At 45.2% G+C, this 26,613-nt stretch overlaps 2 protein-coding genes across 2 annotated transcripts; both read left to right on the top strand.

The window, feature by feature from the left end:
• The first annotated feature begins 11,772 nt into the window (after positions 1 to 11,772).
• On the top strand, positions 11,773 to 12,729 carry LOC136653813 (olfactory receptor 2D2-like). The gene has a single exon (XM_066630694.1). It carries the CDS (start codon positions 11,773 to 11,775, stop codon positions 12,727 to 12,729), a length of 957 nt encoding a protein of 318 aa, XP_066486791.1.
• A 7,137-nt stretch (positions 12,730 to 19,866) lies between these two features.
• On the top strand, positions 19,867 to 20,811 carry LOC136653812 (olfactory receptor 2D3-like). Its single transcript, XM_066630693.1, has one exon. It carries the CDS (start codon positions 19,867 to 19,869, stop codon positions 20,809 to 20,811), a length of 945 nt encoding a protein of 314 aa, XP_066486790.1.
• The last annotated feature ends 5,802 nt before the right edge of the window (positions 20,812 to 26,613 follow it).

Genomic DNA, 26,613 nt, shown 5'->3' with positions numbered 1-26,613 from the left:
TCAAAACTTCACATATAGGCTGATGGGTTCTGAGTTGTCTGTGACAGATCAGGAGAGAGATCTTGGGGTGGTGGTGGACAGGTCGATGAAAGTGTCGACCCAATGTGCGGCGGCAGTGAAGAAGGCGAATTCTATGCTTGGGATCATTAGGAAAGGTATTGAGAACAAAACGGCTAATATTATAATGCCATTGTACAAATCGATGGTAAGGCCACACCTGGAGTATTGTGTCCAGTTCTGGTCACCGCATCTCAAAAAAGACATAGTGGAAATGGAAAAGGTGCAAAAGAGAGCGACTAAGATGATTACGGGGCTGGGGCACCTTCCTTATGAGGAAAGGTTATGGCGTTTGGGCCTCTTCAGCCTAGAAAAGAGACGCCTGAGGGGGGACATGATTGAGACATACAAAATTATGCAGGGGATGGACAGAGTGGATAGGGAGATGCTCTTTACATTCTCACATAACACCAGAACCAGGGGACATCCACTAAAATTGAGTGTTGGGAGAGTTAGAACAGACAAAAGAAAATATTTCTTTACTCTGCATGTGGTTGGTCTGTGGAACTCTTTGCCACAAGATGTGGTTATGGCGACTGGCCTGGACGCATTTAAAAGGGGATTGGACAAGTTTCAGGGAGGAAAAATCCATTACGGGGTACAAGCCATGATTTGTATGTGCAACCTCCTGATTTTAGAAATGGGTTATGTCCGAATGCCAGATGCAAGGGAGGGCACCAGGAGGCAGGTCTCTTGTTATCAGGTGTGCTCCCTGGGTTATTTGGTGGGCCGCTGTGAGATACAGGAAGCTGGACTAGATGGGCCTATGGCCTGATCCAGTGGGGCTGTTCTTATGTTCTTAGGATGACTGTTCAACCTCTTGCGTGAGTAGCGGGCCAAGGTCTCCCTCCACTGCTTGCTGTTTCACATCTGTGAAACAGCAGCAACAGCGAAGGAAAGGCCGGCCTTGCTCTTTGCAAGGCCTTTTATAGACCTTGAGCTATTGCGAGACCTTTATTCATTCATATAAGTTTTATCTCTAATATATTCATTTATGTAAATTTATGTACATTTATTCAAATTTTAAATGTAAATTCTTTTTTCTCCAGCCCCCGACATAGTGCCAGAGAGATGATGTGGCTCTCCTGCCAAAAAGTTTGGACACCTCTGCTCTGACCCAAAGGAAAAGGGGAGTCTCTTTGCCTTCAGCCACTTCCTCCCACCTGGAACCTTCTGGTATGCTGTTGTGACTTGTGGGCAACTCGAATCAAGGGGGATGGAGACTTGGGACTCGACTTGAGTCTTGGTGCTACGACTACAATTCATTCCTGGTTTTTTTTTAGTAGACATGCATAGGATTGCGCTGTTACATATGGATCATGCAATTCACATCAGCCAAAATTAAATATAGTGAAGTTGTTTATTAATTTCTCTCTGGTGGTCTTTACAAAACAGGGGCTGTGAACTAGACAAGCATCATTCACTTCGTCCTGGTGGGACTCTCCAGCCAACAAAGGACAAAGCACAGGGAATCGTTCATTATCATCACTCTGCTGGCCTTTATCTCCAGGATGCTGGACAGAGTAGGACTGTCAACCAGACAAGCATCACACACTTCATCCTGGTGGGACTCACCACCCATCAAAGGACACAGATTGCCCTTTTTGTGGTCATTCTCATTGCCTATCTGATTACTATGTTAGGCAACCTAATGGTCATCTTGCTTGTTCAGCTGGACTCCCGCCTCCACACCCCAATGTATTTCTTCCTCAGCAACCTCTCAGTCCTAGAGATGTGTTCTGTTAGTAATGTTGCACCTCAAATGTTGGCTCATCTGCTGCCTGGGAATGGAAGAATCTCATTCAATTGCTGTATGGCTCAGATGTACCTGGCTGGTGTTCTTGTCTGCACGGAAGGACTGCTTCTGGGTGCCATGGCCTATGACCGGTATGTGGCCATCTGCTACCCCTTGGTTTATGTCATGGTCATGAGCAAGGGACGCTGCTTGATGCTAGTTGCCATCTCATGGGTCTGTGGTTTCCTCTTCCCTGGGGTATACACATACTACATTCAGAATCTCCTGTTCTGTGGCCCCAACATCATCAACCACTTCTTCTGCAGCCTTCACATTGTGTTGAGACTGGGGTGTAGAGACATTCACCACATTGAGATATTCATCTCGGTGGGGACTGTTATTGTCCTACTCATCCCACTCTGTGCCATCCTAGTCTCTTATGGGCTCATCATAATATCTATAGTGCACATGAGCTCAGGTGCAGGCCGGAGCAAGGCCTTCTCCACATGCAGCTCCCACCTGGTGGTGGTCACAATGTTCTATGGGTCCCTTCTAGGCCTTTACCTGAAGCCTCAGTTGGGTGCAGACTCCAGCCATGGCAAACATGTGTCCATCTTTTATGTAATGATGACCCCACTTCTGAACCCACTCATATACACACTGCGGAACAAAGATGTTCGTGCCGCTGTTTCTAAGGTGCTCCAAAGAGGATTTGCTGAACACAAAAGCTGAGTATCCATGCGGGGGGGGGGGGGAATCACTTAGTCTCCCGGTGGGAAAAAATTCCTGTCTTCTCCTGTAAAATTTATTTGGGACATAGAACACCAGTCTGAACAATGGCCAATGGATACAGGTTTATTGAGTCATTCTTGACCCTGCTACAAAGCAAATAACTGAGGACTCAAGGTGGTGAATATTCAATGGGCTCTATTTCTAAGTAGATGTGTACATGCCTGGACTGTGTTTTCACAATATCTAGTTATTTGCTTTGTAGCAATACATCTTGGATGAGAACCAAATTCTCCAAGTAACATGTGGATCTTGACTGCCAAGTTGTGCATAAAATTGCAGCTGAAAGGTGAGGAATCAGAAACTCTAACTTCAAGGGTTGCCACAGTCATTACTGGTGCTGATCTTATTTATTTATAGAATTCATGAATTAATTCAAGGATGGCTTCAGGAGGCATGGGGTGAATGCCATCATTCCAGTGGGCCTCCAAGGCCCCTCCCCCCCAAAAAAATTGCAAAAGCCAATATAGGGCTACGTGACACATCCTGGTCAAGTTCCATTTACCAAGTTAGAAAGAATTTCATACCTTTGAAATTACTACTCAGCCTATGAGCACACTGTTCCCATAACACAAAGAGAAGCACCAAGGATTTAGGTGGCCTAATTATCTAACGCATCCAACAGATGGGAACATTTCAAGAATACCGTTTACAACACCGCCTTGTCCATATTCGGCAAGAAGACCAACAAGGCGGCAGACTGGTTTGAAGCCCACTCTGAGGAGTTGACACCAGTCATTGAGGAAAAGAGGAGAGCTCAAGCAGCATACAAGGCCTGTCCCAGTGAGCGCAACCTGCAGGTCCTCCGAACTGCTCGCAGCAAAGTCCAACAGACTGCCAGGAGATGTGCTAACGACTACTGGCTCCAGCTCTGTTCCGAGATACAGATAGCAGCTGACACGGGCAACATCAAGGGGATGTATGATGGTATCAAGCAGGCCCTAGGTCCAACACAGAAGAAAATTGCCCCTCTGAAGTCTGCCACAGGCGAGGTCATCCAGGATCGGGCGCAGCAGATGGAACGCTGGGTGCAGCACTACTCTGAGCTATATTCCAGAGAAAATGTAGTCACCGAAGAAGCACTGAACAACATTGAGTGCCTGCCTGTGCTGGAAGAGCTTGACAGTGAACCAACCCTAGAAGAACTTCACGTGGCCCTGGACTCCCTTGCCTTTGGCAAGGCACCTGGAAAAGACAGCATCCCTGCTGAAGTCCTAAAATGCTGCAAAGAGATCATCGTCACTGAGCTGCATGAAATCCTCTGTCTCTGCTGGAGAGAAGGTGGAGTACCTCAAGACATGAGGGATGCAAACATCATCACGCTGTACAAGAACAAAGGTGACAGGGGTGATTGCAACAACTACCGCGGCATCTCTCCCCTTAGCGTTGTAGGAAAGCTGTTTGCCCGAGTTGTACTAAAGAGGCTCCAGGTACTTGCAGAGAGCGTCTATCCAGAATCGCAGTGTGGATTCCGAGCCAACAGGTCCACCACTGATATGGTATTCTCCCTTAGACAACTGCAGGAGAAATGCCTTCATAGATCTCACAAAGGCTTTCGACCTGGTCAGCAGAGACGGCCTCTTCAAGATTCTCCCCAAGATTGGATGTCCACCCAGGCTCCTCAGCATCATCAGATCTTTCCACAAGGACATGAAGGGCACTGTTGTCTTCGATGGCTCCACATCAGACCCTTTTGACATCCGAAGCGGAGTGAAGCAGGGCTGTGTTCTTGCACCAACCTTGTTTGGGATTTTCTTCGCTGTCCTGCTGAAGCAGGCCTTTGGAACTGCAACAGAAGGCATCTATCTCCGGACCAGATCAGACGGAAAGCTCTTCAACCTCTCCAGACTGAGAGCAAAATCCAAAGTCCAGCTGAAATGTCTGCATGACTTCCTCTTTGCCGACGATGCAGCTGTCACTACCCACTCTGCCAAAGATCTCCAGCAGCTCATGGATCGTTTTAGCAAGGCCTGCCAAGATTTTGGACTGACAATCAGCCTGAAGAAAACACAGGTCATGGTTCAGGATGTGGACTCACCTCCCTGCATTACAATCTCTGAGCATGAACTGGAGGTTGTCCATGACTTTGTGTACCTTGGCTCAACGATTTCCGACACTCATTCTCTCGATACCGAGCTAAACAAGCGCATCGGTAAAGCAGCTACCACGTTTTCCAGACTCACAAAGAGAGTCTGGTCCAACAAGAAGCTGACGGAACATACCAAGATCCAGGTCTACAGAGCTTGCGTCCTGAGTACACTTCTGTACTGCAGCGAGTCATGGACTCTTCGCTCACAACAGGAGAGGAAACTGAGCGCTTTCCACATGCGCTGCCTCCGACGCATCCTCGGCATCACCTGGCAGGACAAAGTTCCAAACAACACAGTCCTGGAACGTGCTGGAATCCCTAGCATGTATTCACTGCTGAAACAGAGACGCCTGCGTTGGCTTGGTCATGTCGTGAGAATGGATGATGGCCGGATCCCAAAGGATCTCCTCTATGGAGAACTCGTGCAAGGAAAGCGCCCTACAGGTAGACCACAGCTGCGATACAAGGACATCTGCAAGAGGGATCTGAAGGCCTTAGGGATGGACCTCAACAAGTGGGAAACCCTGGCCTCTGAGCGGCCCGCTTGGAGGCAGACTGTGCAGCATGGCCTTTCCCAGTTTGAAGAGACACTTTGCCAACAGTCTGAGGCTAAGAGGCAAAGAAGGAAGGCCCATAGCCAGGGAGACAGACCAGGGACAGACTGCACTTGCTCCCGGTGTGGAAGGGATTGTCACTCCCGGATTGGCCTTTTCAGCCACACTAGACGCTGTGCCAGAACCACCTTTCAGAGCGCGATACCATAGTCTTTCGAGACTGAAGGTTGCCAATACAAATTATCTACAGTCCTGATGAAAATAGGGAATTGCCTCAGGGAAGAGAATGAGGTCCCATGTGACTCTACTGGAATCTTTATTAGTACCTTGTGATTGTAAGCCATTTCTGCCCAATGTTGCATATACACAACAGGGACTAAATGTGTACACCAGTGGGCTGGGCAAAAATGGGTTAAATAGGAGGCAGACACGGTTAGTCAAGAACCCAGAGAAAGAAAAAGATGTTAATTTTCTTTTGTTACATGGGATGACAGTTGGACAAAAGCATCCTGTGGAATCTTAGAATCGTTTCACAATTGGTTGGAAGGACATCTGTAAGGTCCTTGAAGTTTAGCCACATTACTTCCTCTTGAAGGTGAGGGACAACATTGTTGAAGGTGCTTGGCGTGATAGTCTCAGGTGGGCTAATTTCAATGAACAACTTCAATCCAACCCAGGTTTGCAGCAACTTCCTGTTCATGACTGCTGGTGCCTCTGTTCAATGCCAAACTCTACCTTGAAAGGGTTAAATATTAAAATAGTCTTAGAGCTCATTTCCAGTGACGTGCATCTACTGGAATTGGTCTTTGTTGGATATCAGCCTAGTCTTCATGATGGCATTTCACATAGTTGAGCGCATGGAAAGCTTCACTTGAGGACAGCACTCCTGGTCTTCCCATGCCTTGAGCAGCTGCAGTTGTGTGCTGCATGTGTTCTTGGTCACACAGAGCCCAATCCTATGCATGTCTACTCAGAGGTAAGCCTCATTATAGTCAATGGGGCTTACTCCCAGGTAAGTGTGGATAGGATTGCAGCACTTTCCAGCACTGACATAAGGACAATGCAGTTCTGAGGTAAGGGAACAAACATTCACTTATTTTGAGGAGACCTCCGTGAGTGCCACCCAACTGCAGGATGCAGCACACATCCCATTGGCACCGTTATGCCAGTGCTGGAAAGCAATGACATAAGGGGTTAGCGTTGCAGTGGCTTTGGGAAGCAAACTGGATTTTATGCCAGGTTGCTTGATGTAGGTGCAAGAGGCAGCAAAAAGTCAGAGAGGCAAAATTAAGAGAGAGCAGGCAGGTTGAAGATTGAGAGTGCAGAGAGAGAGGCCTGTTGTACCAGCCTCTTGGTCTGTCTTTTATTGAGTTTTTGAAACAAGCTGAGGTTACTCTCAGTTACTTGATAACGCATTCCAAGGTTTATGAGCTATGAACAATGGGTGCTTCATTAGAATGCTATATCAGCTATTTTCACACTTCGGCCTCGGGAACTAGCTTCCCCTCGGTGTGCCATTGGGGGGGGGGGCAGTTTGCCTGCCTTGCCATGTTACCAAAGCCACAGTATGCTTCTGCATAAATCCTACAGTTTAGGATTGCGTCCTTAGTTGGTTTGTGCAGGATACATAATCCTTTGCAGTACAGTGTGGGTCTTTGGAAGATGTGCAGGCACTCCCCTGCATTAGGGGCAATATGGGAAGCACTCCCTGAAGGTAGAAAGTCTGCAAACTGCAGAGATTGGGCCATGCAGTATTTGTGCAGGCTCTGGCTCTGTACAGAAGGGCCAAACTGCACTTTATATGGAATGCATAACTGGGACTCATGTCATGTTGGCAACCTTCAGTCTCGAAAGACTATGGTATCGCGCTCTGAATGGTGGTTCTGGAACAGCATCTAGTGTGGCTGAAAAGGCCGATTTGGGAGTGACAATCCCTTCCACACTGGGAGCAAGTGCAGTCTGTCCCTGGTATGTCTCCCTGGCTACGGGCCTTCCTTCTTTGCCTCTTTGCTTCAGACTGTTGGCCAAGTGTCTCTTCAAACTGGGAAAGGCCATGCTGCACAGCCTGCGTCCAAGCGGGCTGCTCAGAGGCCAGGGTTTCCCACTTGTTGAGGTCCACTCCTAAGGCCTTCAGATTCCTCTTGCAGAGGTCCTTGTATCACAGCTGTGGTCTACCTGTAGGGCGCTTTCCTTGCACGAGTTCTCCATAGTCTCCAACTCCAACTGGGTCCCAGTCTCCAACTGGGACTAGAGTTTTGAAATTTGTTAAAAATAATGCAACCGGGGAAAGGGGGCAACACACCATAAAATGGTTAAAGCATTATTTTTTTAAACTTACCTGGAGCCTGAGCCAGAGTCCTAAGAGATCCTGTGGGTCTGGGGAGCCCTCCAAAGAGCTCCCCGCACCTCCAAATAACTAAAAATGAAACAAAAAATAAGGGCAGTTCTGGTTTCATGATGAAAACCAAAAGTGCCTGTTTTTTGTTGTTTTTAGCTGTTTGTAGGTACAGGGAGCCCTGAGGTGGGTTCCCTGGACACCTGGGATCCCCTGGACTCAGGCACTGGCTCCAGGTAAGGAAAAAAACCCTCCTGCCCCCGGTAGTGCACGATCCTGGGGATCATGTTGCTGCCTTCTCCCTTTCCTGGTCCCTTATGAAGCCAGAGGTAGGACTTCTCAGGCTGTCGTGTTGCAATCTCCCAATTTCAGGTCCTCTGGTTCAAAGTATTGATTGAAAAAATTAAATAAAGCAAGATGAAGTCAGTTCTTGAAGCTAGTAAAATATGTGCCAGCCTGGCCCAGAATAACAATACTTGTATTGATGTACACAGCTCCTTGGGAGTAAACCTTATTAAACACATTGTTGTATAGATATGCATAGGACTGAGCTGTTAAATATGGAACATGTGGCAATCCATATCAGCCATAATTAAAAATAGGGATGCTGTTCATTAACTTCTCTCTGGTGGTCTTTGCAGATCAGGGGGTTATCAACCAAACAAGTATCATGCAGTCCTTCTGATGTGGCTCGCCAACCATCAAAGGGCAAAGCACAAGGAAGCTGCTCATTAACATCACTCTGCTGGTCTTTATCTCCAGGATGCTGGACAGAGCAGGGGCTATCAACCAGACAAGCATCCCACACTTCATCCTGGTAGGACTCACCAGCCATCGAAGGACACAGATTGCCCTTTTTGTGGCCATCCTCATTACCACTCTGATCACTATGTTGGGCAACCTGATGGTCATCTCGCTTGTGCAGCTGGACTCCCGCCTCCACACCCCAATGTATTTCTTCCTCAGCAACCTCTCAGTCCTAGAGATGTGTTCTGTTAGTAACGTTGCGCCTCAGATGTTGGCTCACCTGCTGTTTGGGAATGGAAGGATCTCATTCAATCGCTGTATGGCTCAGATGTACCTGGCTGGTGCTCTGGTTTGCACGGAAGGACTGCTTCTGGGTGCCATGGCCTATGACTGGTACATGGCCATCTGCTGCCCCTTGGTGTATGTCATGCTCATGAGCAAGGGAAGGTGCTTGATGTTAGCTGCCATCTCATGGGTCTGTGGTTTCCTCTTTCCTGGGATATACACACACTACATTCTACATCTCCCATTCTGTGGCCCCAACATCATCAACCACTTCTTCTGCAGCCTTCAGAAGTTATCAAGACTGGTGTGTGGAGATATTCACCAGCTGGAGGCCACAGCCTTGGTAGTGAGTGTTATCGTCCTATTTGTCCCCCTGTGTGTCATCCTGACCACTTATGGGTTCATCATAATATCTGTGGTGCGCATGAGCTCAGGTGCAGGCCGGAGCAAGGCCTTCTCCACATGTGCCTCCCACCTGGCAGTGGTCACAATGTTTTATGGATCTCTCATGGCCCTTTACATGAGGCCTCGGTCGGGTACAGACTCCAGTCATGAGAAACACGTGTCTATCTTTTATGTAGTGATCACCCCACTTCTCAACCCAGTCATCTACACATTGAGGAACAAAGATGTTCATGCAGCAGTAGATAAACTGCTTCATCGAGGAGCTGCTGAACTCAAGGACTGAGTTCTAATCTCCATGAGGGAGAATCACTTTGGCTCAGAGAGGCATAGGAGTTGGAAAAATCTGGTGGCCCTCTCTCTACATTTACTAGAATAACGAGAACTCTTTTGCCACTGCTTTTGCTTACTTCTTAAACAGTTTTGTTTTGTTTTGTTCCCAGAAGCAGTAGTTGTAAAGGGCAGCAGTTAATATTTAAATATTGTGTGGTGTCTGCCATTTTTACACAGCAATCATAGGTAGAATAGTGATTATTTAAAAAAAAAATTCAATATTTAAACATTGAGTGCTGCTCTTTGAAACTGTGGTTTTGCAAACAAACAAAAACCAAACCGGGGGGGGGGGAACTGTTTTTAGTAAGCAGGCATAAACTGTAACTGCAAAGGGCAGCAGTCAATATTAAATGTTTTTAGATTACTTGCTATTCTAATTATGATTGCTGTATAAGGATTGGAACCACGCTACATGGAATGAATGAGCAGGATGGATAAAGCCCGGACTAGGAACTCCCATAGAGCAGAAGTGTTTTTAATAAGCAAGCAAAACCAGTAGTTGCAAAGCATTCGTTCAGCAAAATGAAACACTCTTTTGCAAGGTTATGTACTTGCAAACTAATGTGCTGGGTCACTGGATTCATCACTGGTGTGCTATTTTGGACATACCTGTGACCACCCTGGTGCTGCTGGTACTTCTCCCCCCATCTTGGGTGGACCCAATGTGGTACACCCTTCCTGCCTGGTGCCCAATATACCCACCCCCTTGTCCTCCGCTTCCTATGCAACTGCTTATTTTATTGGGAAATGAGTTTATTGATTCAAGGATAGCTTCAAGAGACATGGGGTGTATGTCATCCATTTTGCATTGCCCCCCAAGACAAACAAACAAACAAACAAACAAACAAACAAACAAACAAACAAACAAATAGGCCATGGTTTGGGGTTACTTGATAAATTATGGCCCAGTTCTGTCTACCAAGTTATGAAGAATTTCATTTAAAAAACAACTCAGAATATAAAAGCAGTGTTTCCATGAGGCCTAATTACCTACAATCCAGATGAAAACAAGGAATTGCTTCAGGGAATAGAAGGAAGTCTGTTGTGACTGTATTACAATCTATGTTAGTGGTGTGTGATCTTAAATAGGAGGCAGTCATAGCTCAGTCAGAAACCTACACAAAGAAAAAAGACATTCATTCTCTTTGACTATGTGGGACGACAGTTAAAGCATTGACTTTCAGCAAAAGTCGCCTGTGGAATCCGTAATCTCAGAATCCCTTCATAACTGGGTGGAAGGACATCTGTAAGGACCTTGAAACTTCACTACGGTACTTCTTCCTGCAGGTGATTGTTGAAGGTCTTGGCGTGACAGTCTCAGGTGGGCTAATTTCAATAAACAACCTCAATCCACCCAAATTTTGCAGCAACTTCCTGTTCATGACTTTGTGCCTCCTTTGAGTGCCAAAGTACACCCAGAAATGCTTAAAGATTAAAATAGCCTTAGAGTTCATGTCCAGTGTAGTTTGTGTACTGGAACTGGTCTTTATAGGATGTCAGCCTAGTCTTCATGATGGCATTTCACATAGTTGAGCCCATGGAAAGCTTCACTGAAGAACAACGCTCCTGGTCTTCCCATGTCCTGCGCATGGGAAGTTGTGCGCTGAGTATGTTCTTGGTCATGTAGTGGGAAGTAGAATGTGGGAAGCCTCTGAAGGTAGGAAGCCTGCAGACAGTGGAGATCAGGCTGTGCAGCATTTGTACAGACTCTAGCTCTGTACAGAAGGGCCAAACTACACTTTATGTGCAGTGTGTAACAGGGCCTGGTGTTTTGAAATCTGTAAAAATATTATGCAGGGGAAGGGGGACACAAACACACACACACACACACCAGGAACTGGTTAAAGAAGGAGCGATCATAAAGGCAGCTTTATCAGCTGGGCTCCCACCATGATTTTGAGCCTGATCTTGAGGCCTTTGCATGATATTATCATGTTTTGTGTTAAAATTTGTATTCAAGTTTTCTGAAATGCAAGCAAGAAGATTCCAATACCAAGAACACCCCCTGCCATGCCAACCCCAGCTTCAGCTTCCATTCTTATAGATTCTCCTTCCTCATTACCATGATAAGGAAGGAAGTAAAAAAGAAGGGTGGAGAGGAGGAAGAAAGGGAGAGAGCTTTGAAAAACACTGGTGAAGAGCCAAAATGTAGGAGTAATTTCTCCTATTGTAGACAACGCGCTTCTAGATCACCAATGAAAAGTTTTCTAAAATTTAAGATAATTCAACTGGAAGTTTTAGAGTGGAACTGCCTCAGGGGTAAATTACTATTACTATAACTCAGGGGCAAATTACAATTGTCACCCTATCCTCTTGCCCCCTTTTGCATGCCCCCTCCCCCGGCACTATTTTAATTTTTTTATTCAAGTTCATTTACACATTCCACTGTAACCGAAGCATATGGAAGCTGTTCATTGACATCTCTCTGGTGGTCTTTATCTCCAGGATGCTGGACAGAACAAGGGTTGTCAACCAGACAAGCATCACACACTTCGTTCTGGTGGGACTCACTAGCCATCGAAGGACACAGATTGCCCTTTTTGTGGCCATCCTCATTGCCTATCTGATCACTTTGTTGGGCAACCTGATGGTCATCTTGCTTGTGCAGCTGGACTCCCGCCTCCACACCCCAATGTATTTCTTCCTCAGCAACCTCTCATTCCTAGAGATGTGTTTTGTCAGCAACATCCTTCCCCAAATGTTGGCTCATCTGCTGGCGGGGAATGGAAGAATCTTATTCAATTGCTGTATAGCTCAGATGTACTTCGGTGGCATTCTGGTTTGCACTGAAGGAATGCTTCTGGGTGCCATGGCCTATGACCGGTACATAGCCATCTGTTGTCCCTTGGTTTATGTCACGGTCATGAGCAAGGGACGCTGCTTGATACTAGCTGCCATCTCATGGTTCTGTGGTTTCCTCTTTCCTGGGATATACACACACTACATTCTTCATCTCTCATTCTGTGGCTCCAACATCATCAACCACTTCTTCTGCAGCCTTCACATGGTGTTGAGACTAGGGTGTGGAGACATTCACCTCATTGAGGTCTTCATCTCAGTGGTGACTGTTATTGTCGTACTCATCCCACTCTGTGTCATCCTAGTCTCTTATGGGCTCATCATAATATCTATAGTGCACATGAGCTCAGGTGCAGGCCGGAGCAAGGCCTTCTCCACATGCAGCTCCCACCTGGTGGTGGTCACAATGTTCTACGGGTCCCTTTTAGGCCTTTACCTGAAGCCTCGGTCAGGTGCTGACTCCAGCTATGACAAACATGTGGCTGTCTTTTATGTAATGATCACCCCACTTCTCAACCCAGTTATCTACACATTGCGGAACAAGGATGTCCATGCCGCAGTAGCTAAGGTGCTCCGAAGAGGATTTGCTGAACAGAATAGCTGAGTTCCAGTCTCCACACTGGGGACGACGACAATGACACTTGGACTCCCAGATGCACAGGAGTTGGGAAAAAATCTTTGTCTTCTTCTGTAATAAAGAGAACTGTTTCTGCAAACTTAATATCTCTTTATGTTTTTATGTACAACTTTAGTTGAGACACAGAACCCCCTACTCTAAACAATGGCCAATGGATACAAATTTATTGATTCATCAAATAACTAGATATTGTGAAATCACAGCCGAGGCCTCTACACATCTACTTAGAAGCAGATCCCATTGAATATTTACTGCTTTGAGTCCACAGTCTTGGTAGTGAAAGTTATTGTTCTATTTGTCCCAATGTCTGTCATCCCGACTTCTAACTTTCACAGCTGACACAGGCCAGACATGAAGGTGTGTACATGGAGACAAAGACGCTCAAAGTTTGTATAACCTGCTCAGGTATCTGTTTCATATTCATAAAAATAAGCATGACCCAGACCCATATATAATACTTGTCTTTGGTTTCATTTCCCACCGAAGTCAAGTGATTTTTTAAAGAAAGAAATTACGAGTTCTATGAGAATGCACACACACAGAGTAACATGATTTACCCAGTACTGGTTGCTCAGATATATGTGCTCTGTCAAGCAGATAAGACAAAGGAAAGGCACACTCCTAAAATTCTTAAACACCAAAACTCTTCCATCAAACAACATCTTAGATGAGCACAACATTCTCCAACCAGACAGGCAAAGGTTTTTCTGCCAGCTGTTAAAATTCAGGCTATGGTGGGAGGCCCACCATAAGCCCCGCCTCTTAGGCTTTGACTTAAACACAGAGACAAAACTATTCTGAAACAGAGACATCTCCAGCTAACATTTTCCTTCTAATACGTTTTTGGTTATACAGAGGCTAGTATGGATTTTTATATGGGTTTTGTAAATCTCTTTAGGAGCTAGTGGTATATAATGTAAAATATATGCATAAATGAGCCATCTCAGGGTCACTAATGTCACCAAGGGCCTTCGTTTCTCCAACAGTACCTCTAGTGCACTGGTGCTCAGGCACAAGCTAGAGCAAGGCTTTCTCTACATGTACCTCCCACATGGCAATGTTTTATGGATCACTCATGGCCCTTTACTGGAGGCCCTGGTTGGGTACAGACTCCAACCATGCAAACATGTGCCTATTTTTTATGTAGTGATCACCCACTTCTCAACCTACATTCTTGTTCGTCTACACATTGTGAAACGAGGATGTCCAGGCTGCAGTGGCTCTATTTGCTCCATAGAGTAGGTACTGGACACAAGGGTGACTTCCAGTCTCCCTGTGGGGAAAATCACTTGGGGTCGCAAAGGCACTGGCTTTGGGAAAAACTGTAGGACCTTTCTCCATATGGGCTATAATACAGAAAATTGTTTCTCCAAAGGCTGTATTCCTTTATATTCTTACTCAGAACTTTATAGTACACACATTCTGGTCCATGGTCAAAGGAAACAAATTTGTTGATTCATTTTTTACCTTGCTACAAAGCAACTGACCTAACCCTTCAGAACCTTTTTCTGTCTTTTCCCCCTTTTACCCATCTCTCCCTTGACTCCTTTTCCTGCTGAAATAAACAGCTGTACCATTGTCTGTACCACCACACAGGATCCCCACACATTCTTTTTCCCCATGTACCCATATCACCTGTGTTTTAAAAGGCACTGAAAGAGGATCTGGACAGTGTTTTGTCCAAATTGTACTGAATTTTTTTCTCCATCTTCATGCGACAACACCCCTGGTCCCTGGAATACCAGAGTCCAGTGTCCAGGCCATATCCTGATCCTAGAGGTTAACTAGGGATCAACAGGACTATTGACCTTGATACCTGGGGTCTCATCAAATACTATCTGAAAATCATCCAGGTCTGGGGAGTGAACCAATCAAAAGGTCCCACTCTTGCAGAGGCTAAATCAGGTGACAGATGACTAGAATGATGACAACTCTGGATAGGCTAATCCTTCACAATCTATGGTATGTGCCTTTCGTCATTTCTTGTTGAAATGAAAGTGTCAACCCAATGTGCGGCGGCAGTGAAGAAGGCCAATTCTATGCTTGGGATCATTAGGAAGGGTATTGAGAATAAAACGGCTAGTATTATAATGCCGTTGTACAAATCTATGGTAAGGCCACACCTGGAGTGTTGTGTCCAGTTCTGGTCACCGCATCTCAAAAAAGACATAGTGGAAATGGAAAAGGTGCAAAAGAGAGCGACTAAGATGATTACGGGGCTGGGGCACCTTCCTTATGAGGAAAGGCTATGGCGTTTGGGCCTCTTCAGCCTAGAAAAGAGACGCTTGAGGGGGGACATGATTGAGACATACAAAATTATGCAGGGGATGGACAGAGTGGATAGGGAGATGCTCTTTACACTCTCACATAATACCAGAACCAGGGGACATCCACTAAAATTGAGTGTTGGGCGGGTTAGGACAGACAAAAGAAAATATTTCTTTACTCAGCGCGTGGTCAGTCTGTGGAACTCCTTGCCACAGGATGTGGTGCTGGCGTCTAGCCTAGACGCCTTTAAAAGGGGATTGGACGAGTTTCTGGAGGAAAAATCCATTATGGGGTACAAGCCATGATGTGTATGCGCAACCTCCTGATTTTAGGAATGGGTTAAGTCAGAATGCCAGATGTAGGGGAGGGCACCAGGATGCAGGTCTCTTGTTATCTGGTGTGCTCCCTGGGGCATTTGGTGGGTCGCTGTGAGATACAGGAAGCTGAACTAGATGGGCCTATGGCCTGATCCAGTGGGGCTGTTCTTATGTTATGTTCTTATGTTAAATGTTCACAGGTGTGTTTGCCTCTTGTTGTCCCTCTTGCTAATTCCTGTATTATGTGCTTAAGACCCAAGAGGCCAAGGGAGACAACAGCAATCTATTGATGAGGCAAGAGAAAGCACCAAGAAGGTTGGAATGGTCCCCACAGAATAGCTTCACAGTCTTTATTGTCTTACCAAATCCATAAGCTACCAATATTAAAAGGAGACAAAAACCAGGATGCTGTCCATTTTCTAATGTTCAGAAGAGTTACAGAGCTGAACAAGCCAGGCCATAAGGCTTTCATTTTTTAAGTTTTTAACAGAGGATTGAGGAATCAACCATTATCACAGTTGAAGAAATGGGGTATAGTCAGTCAAGCTTTGCATGTATCAGGTCCCTGCCCCACTTCTAGTTAAGGATCACTTGTAACACAGGATAGAATGTCATCCACCTGAGAACTAGAAGAACCTTAGTCAGTCAAGGTAGACGGTGTTGGGCTAGAGAGATCCTTTGCCTGACTTAGTGCAGAGCAGCCTTTATCCCAGGCCCTGAGGCCGGGGACCTTATCAGAGGTGTAGATAAACACAGCTAGCCTCCTGCCAACACACACTGACCAGCATAGTGATACATCATCTTCACCAAGAATCATGGGAATCATTTTGTTCTGTTTGAGAAGGAACTAGCCTTGCACGGGTTGCCCTGCTGTTAAAGGTCAAACAATGTCCCCTAGTCCCATTTTGTAGTGGGGTTTTCCACACCATTAGCTGGAGGTCTTTCTGTTAGTAAGGAACCACTCTCTTTTGCTTCTCCACATCAATTTCAAAGTGCAAACAGAGGAAGTATTTATCTGAGTGAGCATTTTATTGAACAACCATGCTTGAAACTTGAAGAACAAAGAACCACCACAAAGGGCAGCCTGGAGGAGCCGTGGTGGAGGAGGGAGGAACACCCAATAGCTTTATTTGTGTTGGTCCAGGAGCAAAGGCCAGAGGAAGCTGCTCTGTTCTTATGTTTTAATTTCCCTAGATCCTGCCACAGGCAAATCCTTTCAAAGCAGCATGAAGAAACCTAAACCCAGAGTGGCCCCTTTGCAAGAGACAAGGACAGCTTCCCCTGTAAGGAACTGACAGTCAGCTAACCATCAGTATGATTTTTCAACATCTCGCATTTGAAAGTAGATTGAAACCCATCCAGCTTTTGCACCCCTTAACATAAGCTGTCATTTTTTTATCATTGAGGAAAAGCAGAAAGGTAAGATTGTATTCCGCAGTGTGGAATGTGGGGGGAAGGAGCAAGTTTTTTTGCCACACTTTTTAGCTGATATTTAAGGATTTAGTTAAAATTTTCTTCCAGATCTTGTTAGTGTCATTAATGTTATGGTCATTTTCTGTCTTGAAAAATTATTAATGTTAATTCAACTGCACTGTGCAGAGGATCAGGTCTTCCTAGACCAATGGTATCTCAGCAAGGATTGCTCTAGGTGTTACTATAATCTGTTTAGTTTCTTAATAGTTTGCTTTTTCTAGCTCCTTGATCTGTAATACCACAGGGTACAGGGAGGTTTCCCATGGAACTTCCCTTCCCATCAGTGGCATCACTAGGATTCCTGTCACCCGGTGCGGGAGGCCTGCATGTCACCCCATGCAATGGGTGGGGCAATGCCCCAGGTGGTGGGCATGGTGATGTACCATCGCCCCACACCCACTGGTTTTTTGGCTGTACCTTTTGATAGAACACAGATATTTCAATGAGGTTTGTTTCATTGCATTCTGCATGAAATTGTGCATTGATTGATATATAACATGATGGTATTACTTCTCCAAATTCTGATTTTAGTGATTTTGAAATCTTGTAGAGTCTCTCTCACACACACACACCCCGTGTCAACTCACGAACACCTTATTGCAGCACTTTTCAAACTTTTAGCCCTGGGACCCACTTTTTAGAACAACAATCTGTCCAGGACCCATTGGAAGTGATGTCATGGCCAGAAGTGACATAATCAAGCAAATTAAAATAAATAATTATAAATAATTAAATTAAAATAAAAGAAATAATTAAATAAGGGGGAGCCAGTCCTGTTCCACCAAGTGAATCTACTCTGAAATAAGTCCTTTTGTGGACAATGGGGCTTACTCTCAGGAAAGTGTGGAAGGGATTGCAGCCTGTAAGCCCAATCCTAGGCATGTCTACTCAAAAGTAAGTCCCATAGTGGTCAATGGGGCCTACTCTCAGGAAAGTGTGGGTAGAATTGCAGCATGTGAGCTCAAGCCTATGCATGTCTACTCAGAAGTAAGCCCCATAGTGGTCAATGGAGCTTACTCTGTAATCTGCCTGCAATAACCACCCCCCCCCAAAAAAAAGAATCAGTGAGATTTCCAGCCCTCCCCAGTGCCCAGTTTCAAGTTCTTCTATTTCAGGCATATCAAGATAAAGACCCACCTGGCTTTGCAAGTGCAAAATAGAAAACTTTCCCCTTACCAGTTGAAGCCTCTTTCCTTTGTCCTTCTTGGGGGGGGGGCTGCCTTCTCGAGCATTTGTTGTGCTCCATTTCCATTAAATTGGGACCCTGTTGGTGGCCTCACACTCCCCTTTCCCTGGCCTTACCAAAAGGCAAGGCACGTCTGCCTACTTGTGAGTAAACGCAACCATGTGGCTGAGTTTGCTTTCCATAGACTGCAGGAGGGAGGGATTGCTTTCCATAGTTTGCTTTCCATAGACTGCAGGAGGGAGGGACCTCCTTCTCAGGTGTTTTGGGGGCTGCATTCATTGCATCAGGACCATTCTGACGTCCTTGGAGTCCTCTCTGCCTGCCCTTTCCAACAGATGATGGCAAGTATGCCTACTAAGTGAGTAAACACGTGATATGGCTCACTTTCCGTAGGGATTCATACATTTTTTTCCTTCTGGTTTTTTTGGCCATAACTTTTGAAAGAAAGGAGCTATTTCAATTCTGATTTTTGCATTGCACTCCACTGGGAATTCTGCATCCTATGGTGTATGGCATGACGTGGTAGCTCCTAAAGCTGTGATGTTAGCATCTCCTCCCCCAGGCATGTCACCCCCCCCGGCGTGTTACCCGGTGCAGCCCACACCCCCGCACTCCCCTAGCAATGCCAGTGCTTCTCATGTCTAAGGTGTGTGGTCTGCCCTAAGCTTCGGTATCATATTGCTAAATTATCACTGTCAAACATTTTCTTGAAAGCATCACAGGGAATAAATCTTAGTACTTCTATATACAGTCAGTTGATTACAACCTTTAACAGTAAAACATGATTTGAAGTGGATTTGAAAGCAATGGTTTGTATTAATCAGGATGAAGCTTTAGGTGAAAAGGAAACAAGCTATGATTTAAGATGGCTTCTCCACAGTTTCAGGCTTTCTGCTTATTAGGTGCTCTGGGTACTAGATGGTGAACTCAAGCATGCTGTATTCCTGTGCTGGGTATTAACCAAGATTAAGGCAAGATGGGATGACTAAGAAAAAAAAAATGTAGTAGTGCTAACTGTGCTTTAGTGTTATGGTTGTCTTGGGGCGTGATGAAAAATAACACAACTTGCAAAGATAATGAAGAGCATTCAGTCATTGATTATATTATACCAGCCATTTTCAACCACTGAGTGGTCCACAGGTGTGCCACAGGAATTTGGGGGAAGGTCATTTATTAATAGGGACAATGGGAGATGTGAGTCCCCACTGGCAGCATGGTGTGCCTTGTCAATTGTCAAAAACCTGGTGGTGTGCCTTGACCATTTTAGTGCCTTGTCAGTGTGCCATGAGATGGAAAAAGGTTGAAAATCACTGAACTAGCCAAACCCCTATCCACCATGTGGAGCAGGCACCTGTTTGACCAAACAATTTAGTAGGGAGACGTGGGAGGCTCAGGGTCAGGTGCCAATTTCAGTGCCTTGTCAGTGTGCCATGAGATGAAAAAGGTTGAAAATCACTGCATTATACCCTAGGCTAGAACACAATCAACATACGTCCTCAAGCAGAGAACAAAACCCCAGATATTATAGTTTAGTTAAATCAATTATCTGTACACAAAACTCTTATGAAAATCAATTAGTTGAATCGTAAAATTACAAAAAGCTGAGGATTAAATAGCTGATGCCTGTCCCAATTAGATGCACTTGAGATTATTGTACAGAGAATGAAAACCTGAAGAGTCAAGCTGTTATTTTTTTCTCGTTTGGGAAATTATAATGTTGAGATTGATCTTGTTTTTTTCAAAAAATAGTACATGCCTTGTTTTAAAGTGGTCCCTTCTCCTCCCACTCAAACAAGGTCACTGTTTTTTTTTTGTGTGTTTTTTTACTGTACCCTCTCTCTTTCCAGCTAGAAGGTCAGAATGGGGACAGAGAATCTCACCTTTGTCACAGAGTTCATTTTTGTGGGACTGACCAATGACCGGAAGACACAGTTTCTGCTCTTTCTGATCATACTTATCATTTACTTGCTTACCATTTCGGGGAACCTGGTGATCATCCTACTGGTGTGGGCTGACTCCTCCCTCCACACGCCCATGTACTTCTTCCTGACACACCTGTCATGCCTGGAGATCTGTTATGTCACCAGCACCTTGCCCCAGATGATGGCGAACCTCTTGGCTGGCAATGGAGCCATCTCCTTCACCCATTGTATTGTCCAGATGTACATTGCAATGGCCTTAGGTGGAGCTGAGTGCCTTCTACTGGTTGCTATGGCCTATGACCGCTACTTGGCCATCTGCCACCCCCTACAATATGCCGTTTCCATGGGCAGGTGGCGCCAACTACAGCTTGCCTCAGCCTCCTGGGCAGGTGGCTTCCTTGTTGCTACAATAAACGTGAGCTCCACACTTCGCCTACCCTTTTGTGGACCCAACCGTGTCAACCACTTCTGCTGTGAGCTTCCACTAGTTCTGAAACTCTCTTGCACAGACACTAGCATCCTGGAGACTACGATGTTTGGAGTATCTGTACTGATCTTCCTGCTTCCCATTTCTGTTGTCCTGACCTCCTATGGGCTCATTCTGTACTCTGTGTTAAAAATGCGGTCCACGGCCAGGCAGCGCAAGGCCTTCTCCACATGTACTTCCCATCTGGTGGTGGTCACCATGTTCTACGGCAGTGCCATCTCTGTGTACTTGAAACCTCAGTCTGTCACAGATCCTGATCGTGACAAGCACATTGCTGTCTTTTATGTTGTGGTCACTCCCCTGCTCAACCCTATCATTTATACCCTGAGAAATAAGGACGTTCATGGAGCAGTGTCCAAGATGTTGCGAAGGCAGCGCTTTCAGCGAAAAGGTTGAGCATTGATGCCTTCCTTATTTGCTCTGGGTGTTGTCTTGGTCCATTAATATTGTGCCAGTGTGACTCAGCTGTTTAATGTGGACATGGGAGATCCAGTCTCTGATCAGTCACAAAGTTTACTCAGCGGGGTTGTGGATGGTATTTCAGCTTTATCTATATCGGACACATGCGGGACCCAAACAAAGTAGGGGGGAAAGAGGGAATTCATCTGGATCTGAAGGTCCTGTGATGCCTGGTCTGGTTCTGGAAGTTAATGTCTATAAGAGACAAAACTTAGGCTAAATTATAGATCATGCCTGATGATATTTATGGAACCATATTTCCCTATCTCTAGATGGAGTGTTCAATTCTTGAAAGATTTGCTGGAACCACCTAGAAGTATGAGGACAGATGAAGTAATATTGTGAATGATGGACTGCCAACCTAGATGTCTCATAGAGAAGACATCTGTAGTAAGAGACATACAGAAGAGATTGTACTGTGAGACTTGTAGTTTAGCAATAAAGATATTTGTGCCCTGTTAAAAACCACAAGGCCCAAAGTTCCTGCTCTAGTTTTTATCATTATGGTTGAGCATACAAGATGAGGCTGGGCAATGATTGTACTTTTTCATGGACCTTGGTGTATAGAGCTTCACAAGGTTCCATTTGGTACAAATGAGAAATATCATCAGGGAGAGAAGAGCACACATGCAGTGATTAATTCCTTAAGGAATTGGTGAACCTCTAAAGAATTGATGAACCTTCACAATGAACCTGCGAAGGTTCAGTCAACCTTCAGAGAGGCTGAAATATTAGAAAATTAAGCATGAGTGAAAACAGTGGCAGAGCAAATGGTGGTGGGGGCGTAGCAGGGGTGGGGAAGGTCCTCCTTGAGTGCCAGAACAGAAAGGGGTGCCATGAAGTGTGAATGTGCATTGTTCCAGCATTTTCCTGAGTTACTCCAGCTCCAAAATTGCTCCAGCCAGCACTGTGAGTGCACAAGAAAGAGGGAGAGGCGTAGCAGCCAGATTAAGAAGGGGCATGTCCCTCTGGGAGAAACCAGAAGTGCATGTCACATTGTTGTGTGTAGTATCACAACGTTGCACAATGTCACAGTGTCATCATCCCAGGTGTCTTGACCGCTGGGTACACTGCTGAGTGAAAATGATTATATATTTCAATACAATCTCAGTGATTCATATTCTAAAGAAACTTGGGGGTCAGATGAAGGATGCCTTTCTCATAAACGAGCAATTGAGCGGCCTATTCAGGTCAAGCTATGAGCACAAGGGAAGGGCAGTTCAATCCTATCCCTGGTGGCTCCACTGGCTTCAGTGGCATCAAAATGGCTACCGCTGCATGCAGTGAGGCCATCGGGGCTGCTGGAGGCCATCTCGGGGGAAAGAGACTTTTGCCTCCTTCCCCTGGGTAAGGATGCAGGGGCCGTAATGAGACTCCTCCACCAGCTATTTCACTGGTGCAAACTCGAGGAGCTCCATTTTGGGTTTTTCAGCCCCAAAGTATAGGATTTGCTCTGCGACAGGGAGCATAGAATCTGCTCTGCGAGCCCCACCCTGCTCCTGCCCCAGTTCTTCCCCTGCCCTGCCCTCCCCCTGCCCTGGAACCCTTCTCCCCTCCCCAAGGCCCTCACCACCTCCCAGAGCTCCTTCTGTACTTTGGGCGGCATTCGTTCGGCACTGGACTCAGCGCTGACTGGTAGTGGGCTGGCGCTGGCATTGACTCCTCTCAGGGTGTCGCAGATGTGCCTTACTGCACTTTTGTGACATCCAGCCCTGGCACTGGAGCTCAGAGCTGGTGCTGGGGTATGTTAGGATTGGGCCCTAATAGTGTGCTACTATTTGGTCTGATAAGGCATTTCACTGCAATCAAAGACATAGCTTTGTCACCATAAAGCATGTGCAAATCAAAACCATTTTGCTGGGGGGAGGGGTTATGTGATAGCTATTTTGTTGGCATAAATCCAGTAGGTCCAAGTGGGCATGTTGGGCATGGACCAGGAGTTTTTTGGATCTCAGCAGCCGCTGCTGTTGCTGAGATCTGCCCCTGACCTGTCTCAACCTGCCTCTGGCCCCAGTCTTATATTCACCCTTAAGTATGTTCACTCAACAGGAAGTTTGACTGCATTCAGTGGGGTTTACTCCCAGGTAAGCATGCACAGGATTGCAACCTTAGCAAATGTAACTCTAGTCCCTGGAAAGTGAGATGAGGTCAGAAACCAAGGCACACTGTAAGGGGTTAAGAGGGGGAAGTACGACCCTCTTCTTGCCTGCATTTTCTGAGATATCTTCTCCACTATTTGTTCTTCTCAGAGCAAGTGCTACTGGTAGTCAGGGAGCTCTAATGGGAGACCAATGAATTTTAAAACATAGTTTCAGGGCAAAAGTGCAATCAGGGGGAGCTTCAACCACTTCTGCACCCACCAAGGCTGCTCTTTAGATTACCATCCCATCCACTCTTTGATAGGTGGCAGGTGTGATCCTGCATAACTTGGCTATCATATCTTGTCTGACTCTGTCCCAAAGCACCATTGTCAACTTCTTGGAGTCTGGAATGCCGAATGAATGAATGAAAGAATGAATGAATGAATAGCAACATTCCTCTTCCCTGTTGAGGTATGTGAATTATTTGAAAACCTGCACCCTAGAAGCAAGTAAAAGATGCAAATCTCAGGAATACATGAAAATATATTTGATTTGCTTGTACTATATTAACAGAATGTGGATGTCGTCTGTATTAGAATGCACACAAGCCTGGTCAGTGGCTAGTACAGTGCCATGTGACTGCCTTCATATCCACTTCCTTGGTGGAAATATTCAGACACTTTTTGTTCCATATTGCTAAACCTGAAGGGCTTGAGGCCCAAGAGGTTGAGATAGCAAACAAACAATTAATGAACCAGAGGGAAGCACTGATGGGATTAGAGTTGACCCCATGGAGTAGATCTCTGGTCTTTATTATCTAACCGAATCCTTAATACAGTAATGCATTAAGAGATGCCACCAGGAGAATGCTGACAGTCTTCTAACCCTGAGAACAGCGGGGCAATTGAAGCAGCCAGGTTGTGTTGACCCTTGCACCTCACACATCTTGTGATGTGTGTGATTTAGGTGTGTGTCTGATTTAGGAACCAATGCTCAGTAGCACACACTGTGCACGTGCAAAGCCCCTGGCATCTCCTCTTAATGGATCTTGGAGAGCATGACGTGGACAGATATCTACCTGAGGTCCTGGAGATTTGTTTTCAGTCAAGACAGTGAAGGCTAGATGGATCATTCATCAGGCAGTCTAAAGCAGCTTCTATTCCTGTCATAAAGACTACAGATGACCTAGGGAAAGCTGGGTATCATGAATATTTCCTTCCAACCTCCTTCTATAGGAGACCTCAAAGGCAAGCAAACATCTTATTGTTTAAATAATAAAACAGCTTATTCCTCACAGCCAGTAACTAAATGATCCATAATTAGTTCCACTAGAACTTCAGCTAGAAAATTCTACATCCTTTCTGCTCTCTTTCTAGAGGAACAAAGCATCAAGTAGTGTTTTACAACCATCATGGAGAAACCCTCCATTAGTTGCCTCTGTGTAAGAGATGGTGTAGGGTTCAACCCCAAATCACTGGCAGCTTCATGAACTTTGGAATTATGTAGAATGCCTTGCATGATCAAGTTGACTGAGAGCTACCTATGTCTTCTTAACAGAAGCTGGTAGCATGACAAACAGCTTCGTTTTTGTTGAGGAACACCTGGGACAAACCCACAGGTAAGATTATATTCTGTAACTTGGAATTCTTTCATAGAGAGCAGAAGCTCCCATTGCATAACTCCTTCATTCAGGCCGGGTAGGTCTGCTTTGGCTCTCACTCAAGCAAGTAACAGAGCACAATCTTAGGTTTTTCTACTTAGAAGTAAGTCACATTTTAATCAATGGGGCTTACTCCCCGGTAAGCATCAATAGGATGGTAGCTATTACAAAGTTGTTTTTCTTCTTGAAAAGTAATTGATCAGTTTGCATCCAGAGAGTAGTTGCAGTTCTGTATCTTTCCTCGGCATTTAAACAAACCCCCCTTTTCTTAATGTTTCTACATTTCTCTGTATACAAATCTAAAGGAAGAGCCACTTTGCTGCATTCTGGAAGAACACTCACTCACTGTGTTCTTGATGTACCAAATACTCTTCAGGAAAAATTTCAGTTTCCTGTGCACAGCACTGATTGGCTGGCAGCTGTGTTATCATGATGTCTCTTCAAATTCCACAGGTTGTTTTTGTAGTTTTTTTTAAAGGCTTGCATATTTTCAATCAAGACAACAAATGCCTCTGTTTGCTTAAATGTATATGTGCAACTTTTTAAAATAAAAGATGCAGACAGTCCACTTGAAGCAAATGGTGGGTGGGTGGGTGTGCAAGCTTAATTAGAGAACCATTAGTTGGTGGAATGGTAGCTATGTATAGTTTTTACACTGCAATCCTAAGCATGTCTACTCAGAAGTAAATTCCATTGAGTTCAGTGAGGCTTACTCCCGTGTAAGTGAATATAGGATTGCAGCCTTAGTGCCATTTCAAAGCCAATGGAATGAGAAAGATTCATCTAAAACAGGGATCTCTAAACTTTTCGGCCGAAGGGCCACATCAAATATATGGCACGGCATTGAGGGCTGGAAAAAAAATTAAATATAAAATTTAAATAAATACATTAGAGATGGAACTTAGATGAATAAATAAATGAATGGGCTCAAATGTCTAGGATTTCTCCTAGCACCAACACAGCAAGATATAAAGCACACACTTAAATGGACCCCCATTCCCCCACCCCACAAGCACAACTCTGGTTGTGTTTGGTCAACTGGGCCAGAGGCTCTCAGGGAATCACAGGCTGCTGCGGGCCGGATAGAGGCACTCCGCGGGCCGCATCTGGCCCCCGGGCGAGGGTTTGGAGACCCCTGATCTAAAACAAAGAAAGCATGCATTATAGGAACTGAATTCATTTTCTTTTTAAAAGATGCATATTTTTATGCTTCCTCACTTCTCTTTATGACTGAAGGCAGACAGTAGTTTTTGAGAGGACTGAAACTGGAATGTGGCTCCCTTATCTTTTCCCATGCAAGAAAGGAAAAGGTTAAAAAAAGCATCCAGTTCTCTGAATCAAACTGCCCACACTTCTTTAAAATAAAATAAAAATTGGGAGACCAGGACTGTGTCTCTTGCCTTTGGGCCTGGACAGGTCTCAGCAGTTACCACCCTAGCAACCTTCAATTAAATGGATTGCTTGATTATCCCCATGCCCTCATTTCTTTTCTCTTTATATCCCTTTTCCTTATGCAAGCATCCTTAGTTCTCAAATTAGATAGGGAATAGGTTTATCCTGTATGCATTACTTAGCAGATATATAATTGCTCTTAATAAGCAATTTGTTATAATTCAGGAGCTCTCGTATAACTGGGTCTTTTACAGCACAATCCTGTATGTGTGTACTCAGAAGTAAGTCCCATTGTGTTCAATGGGGCTTACTCCCAGGAAATTGGGATTGTGCATGGAATTGCAACCTTAGCCCCTTAACTCTCTTTCTGTGGGCTGATTTTGTCCATTGATTGCTGAAATGTACAGTCACTGACATTTTGGAACTCCTCAGTCATGGAATGTGTGTTAGCATCATGAAAACTAAAGATAACAAATTCCCCATCAAAGGTCACAGAAGAACATGGATTGTAATTAAACATGAGAGAGCCAGTGCCTGTCAATCATTCTTGTGCCTTTGGAAGGATTGGGCAGAGTATTTGAAGATGGCAGCTGGCTTACATCTTAG

This window comes from Tiliqua scincoides, chromosome 5 (assembly GCF_035046505.1).
Source record: "Tiliqua scincoides isolate rTilSci1 chromosome 5, rTilSci1.hap2, whole genome shotgun sequence".
Classification (NCBI taxonomy): domain Eukaryota; kingdom Metazoa; phylum Chordata; class Lepidosauria; order Squamata; family Scincidae; genus Tiliqua; species Tiliqua scincoides.
The sequence above is the reverse complement of the archived record's forward strand: the minus strand, read 5'-3'. Positions and strand labels throughout refer to the sequence as shown.

Excerpts from the sequence above, each read along its gene's own strand:
- LOC136653813 (XM_066630694.1), top strand. The coding sequence starts at position 11,773 with ATGCTGGACAGAACAAGGGTTGTCAACCAGACAAGCATCACACACTTC.
- LOC136653812 (XM_066630693.1), top strand. The coding sequence starts at position 19,867 with ATGGGGACAGAGAATCTCACCTTTGTCACAGAGTTCATTTTTGTGGGA.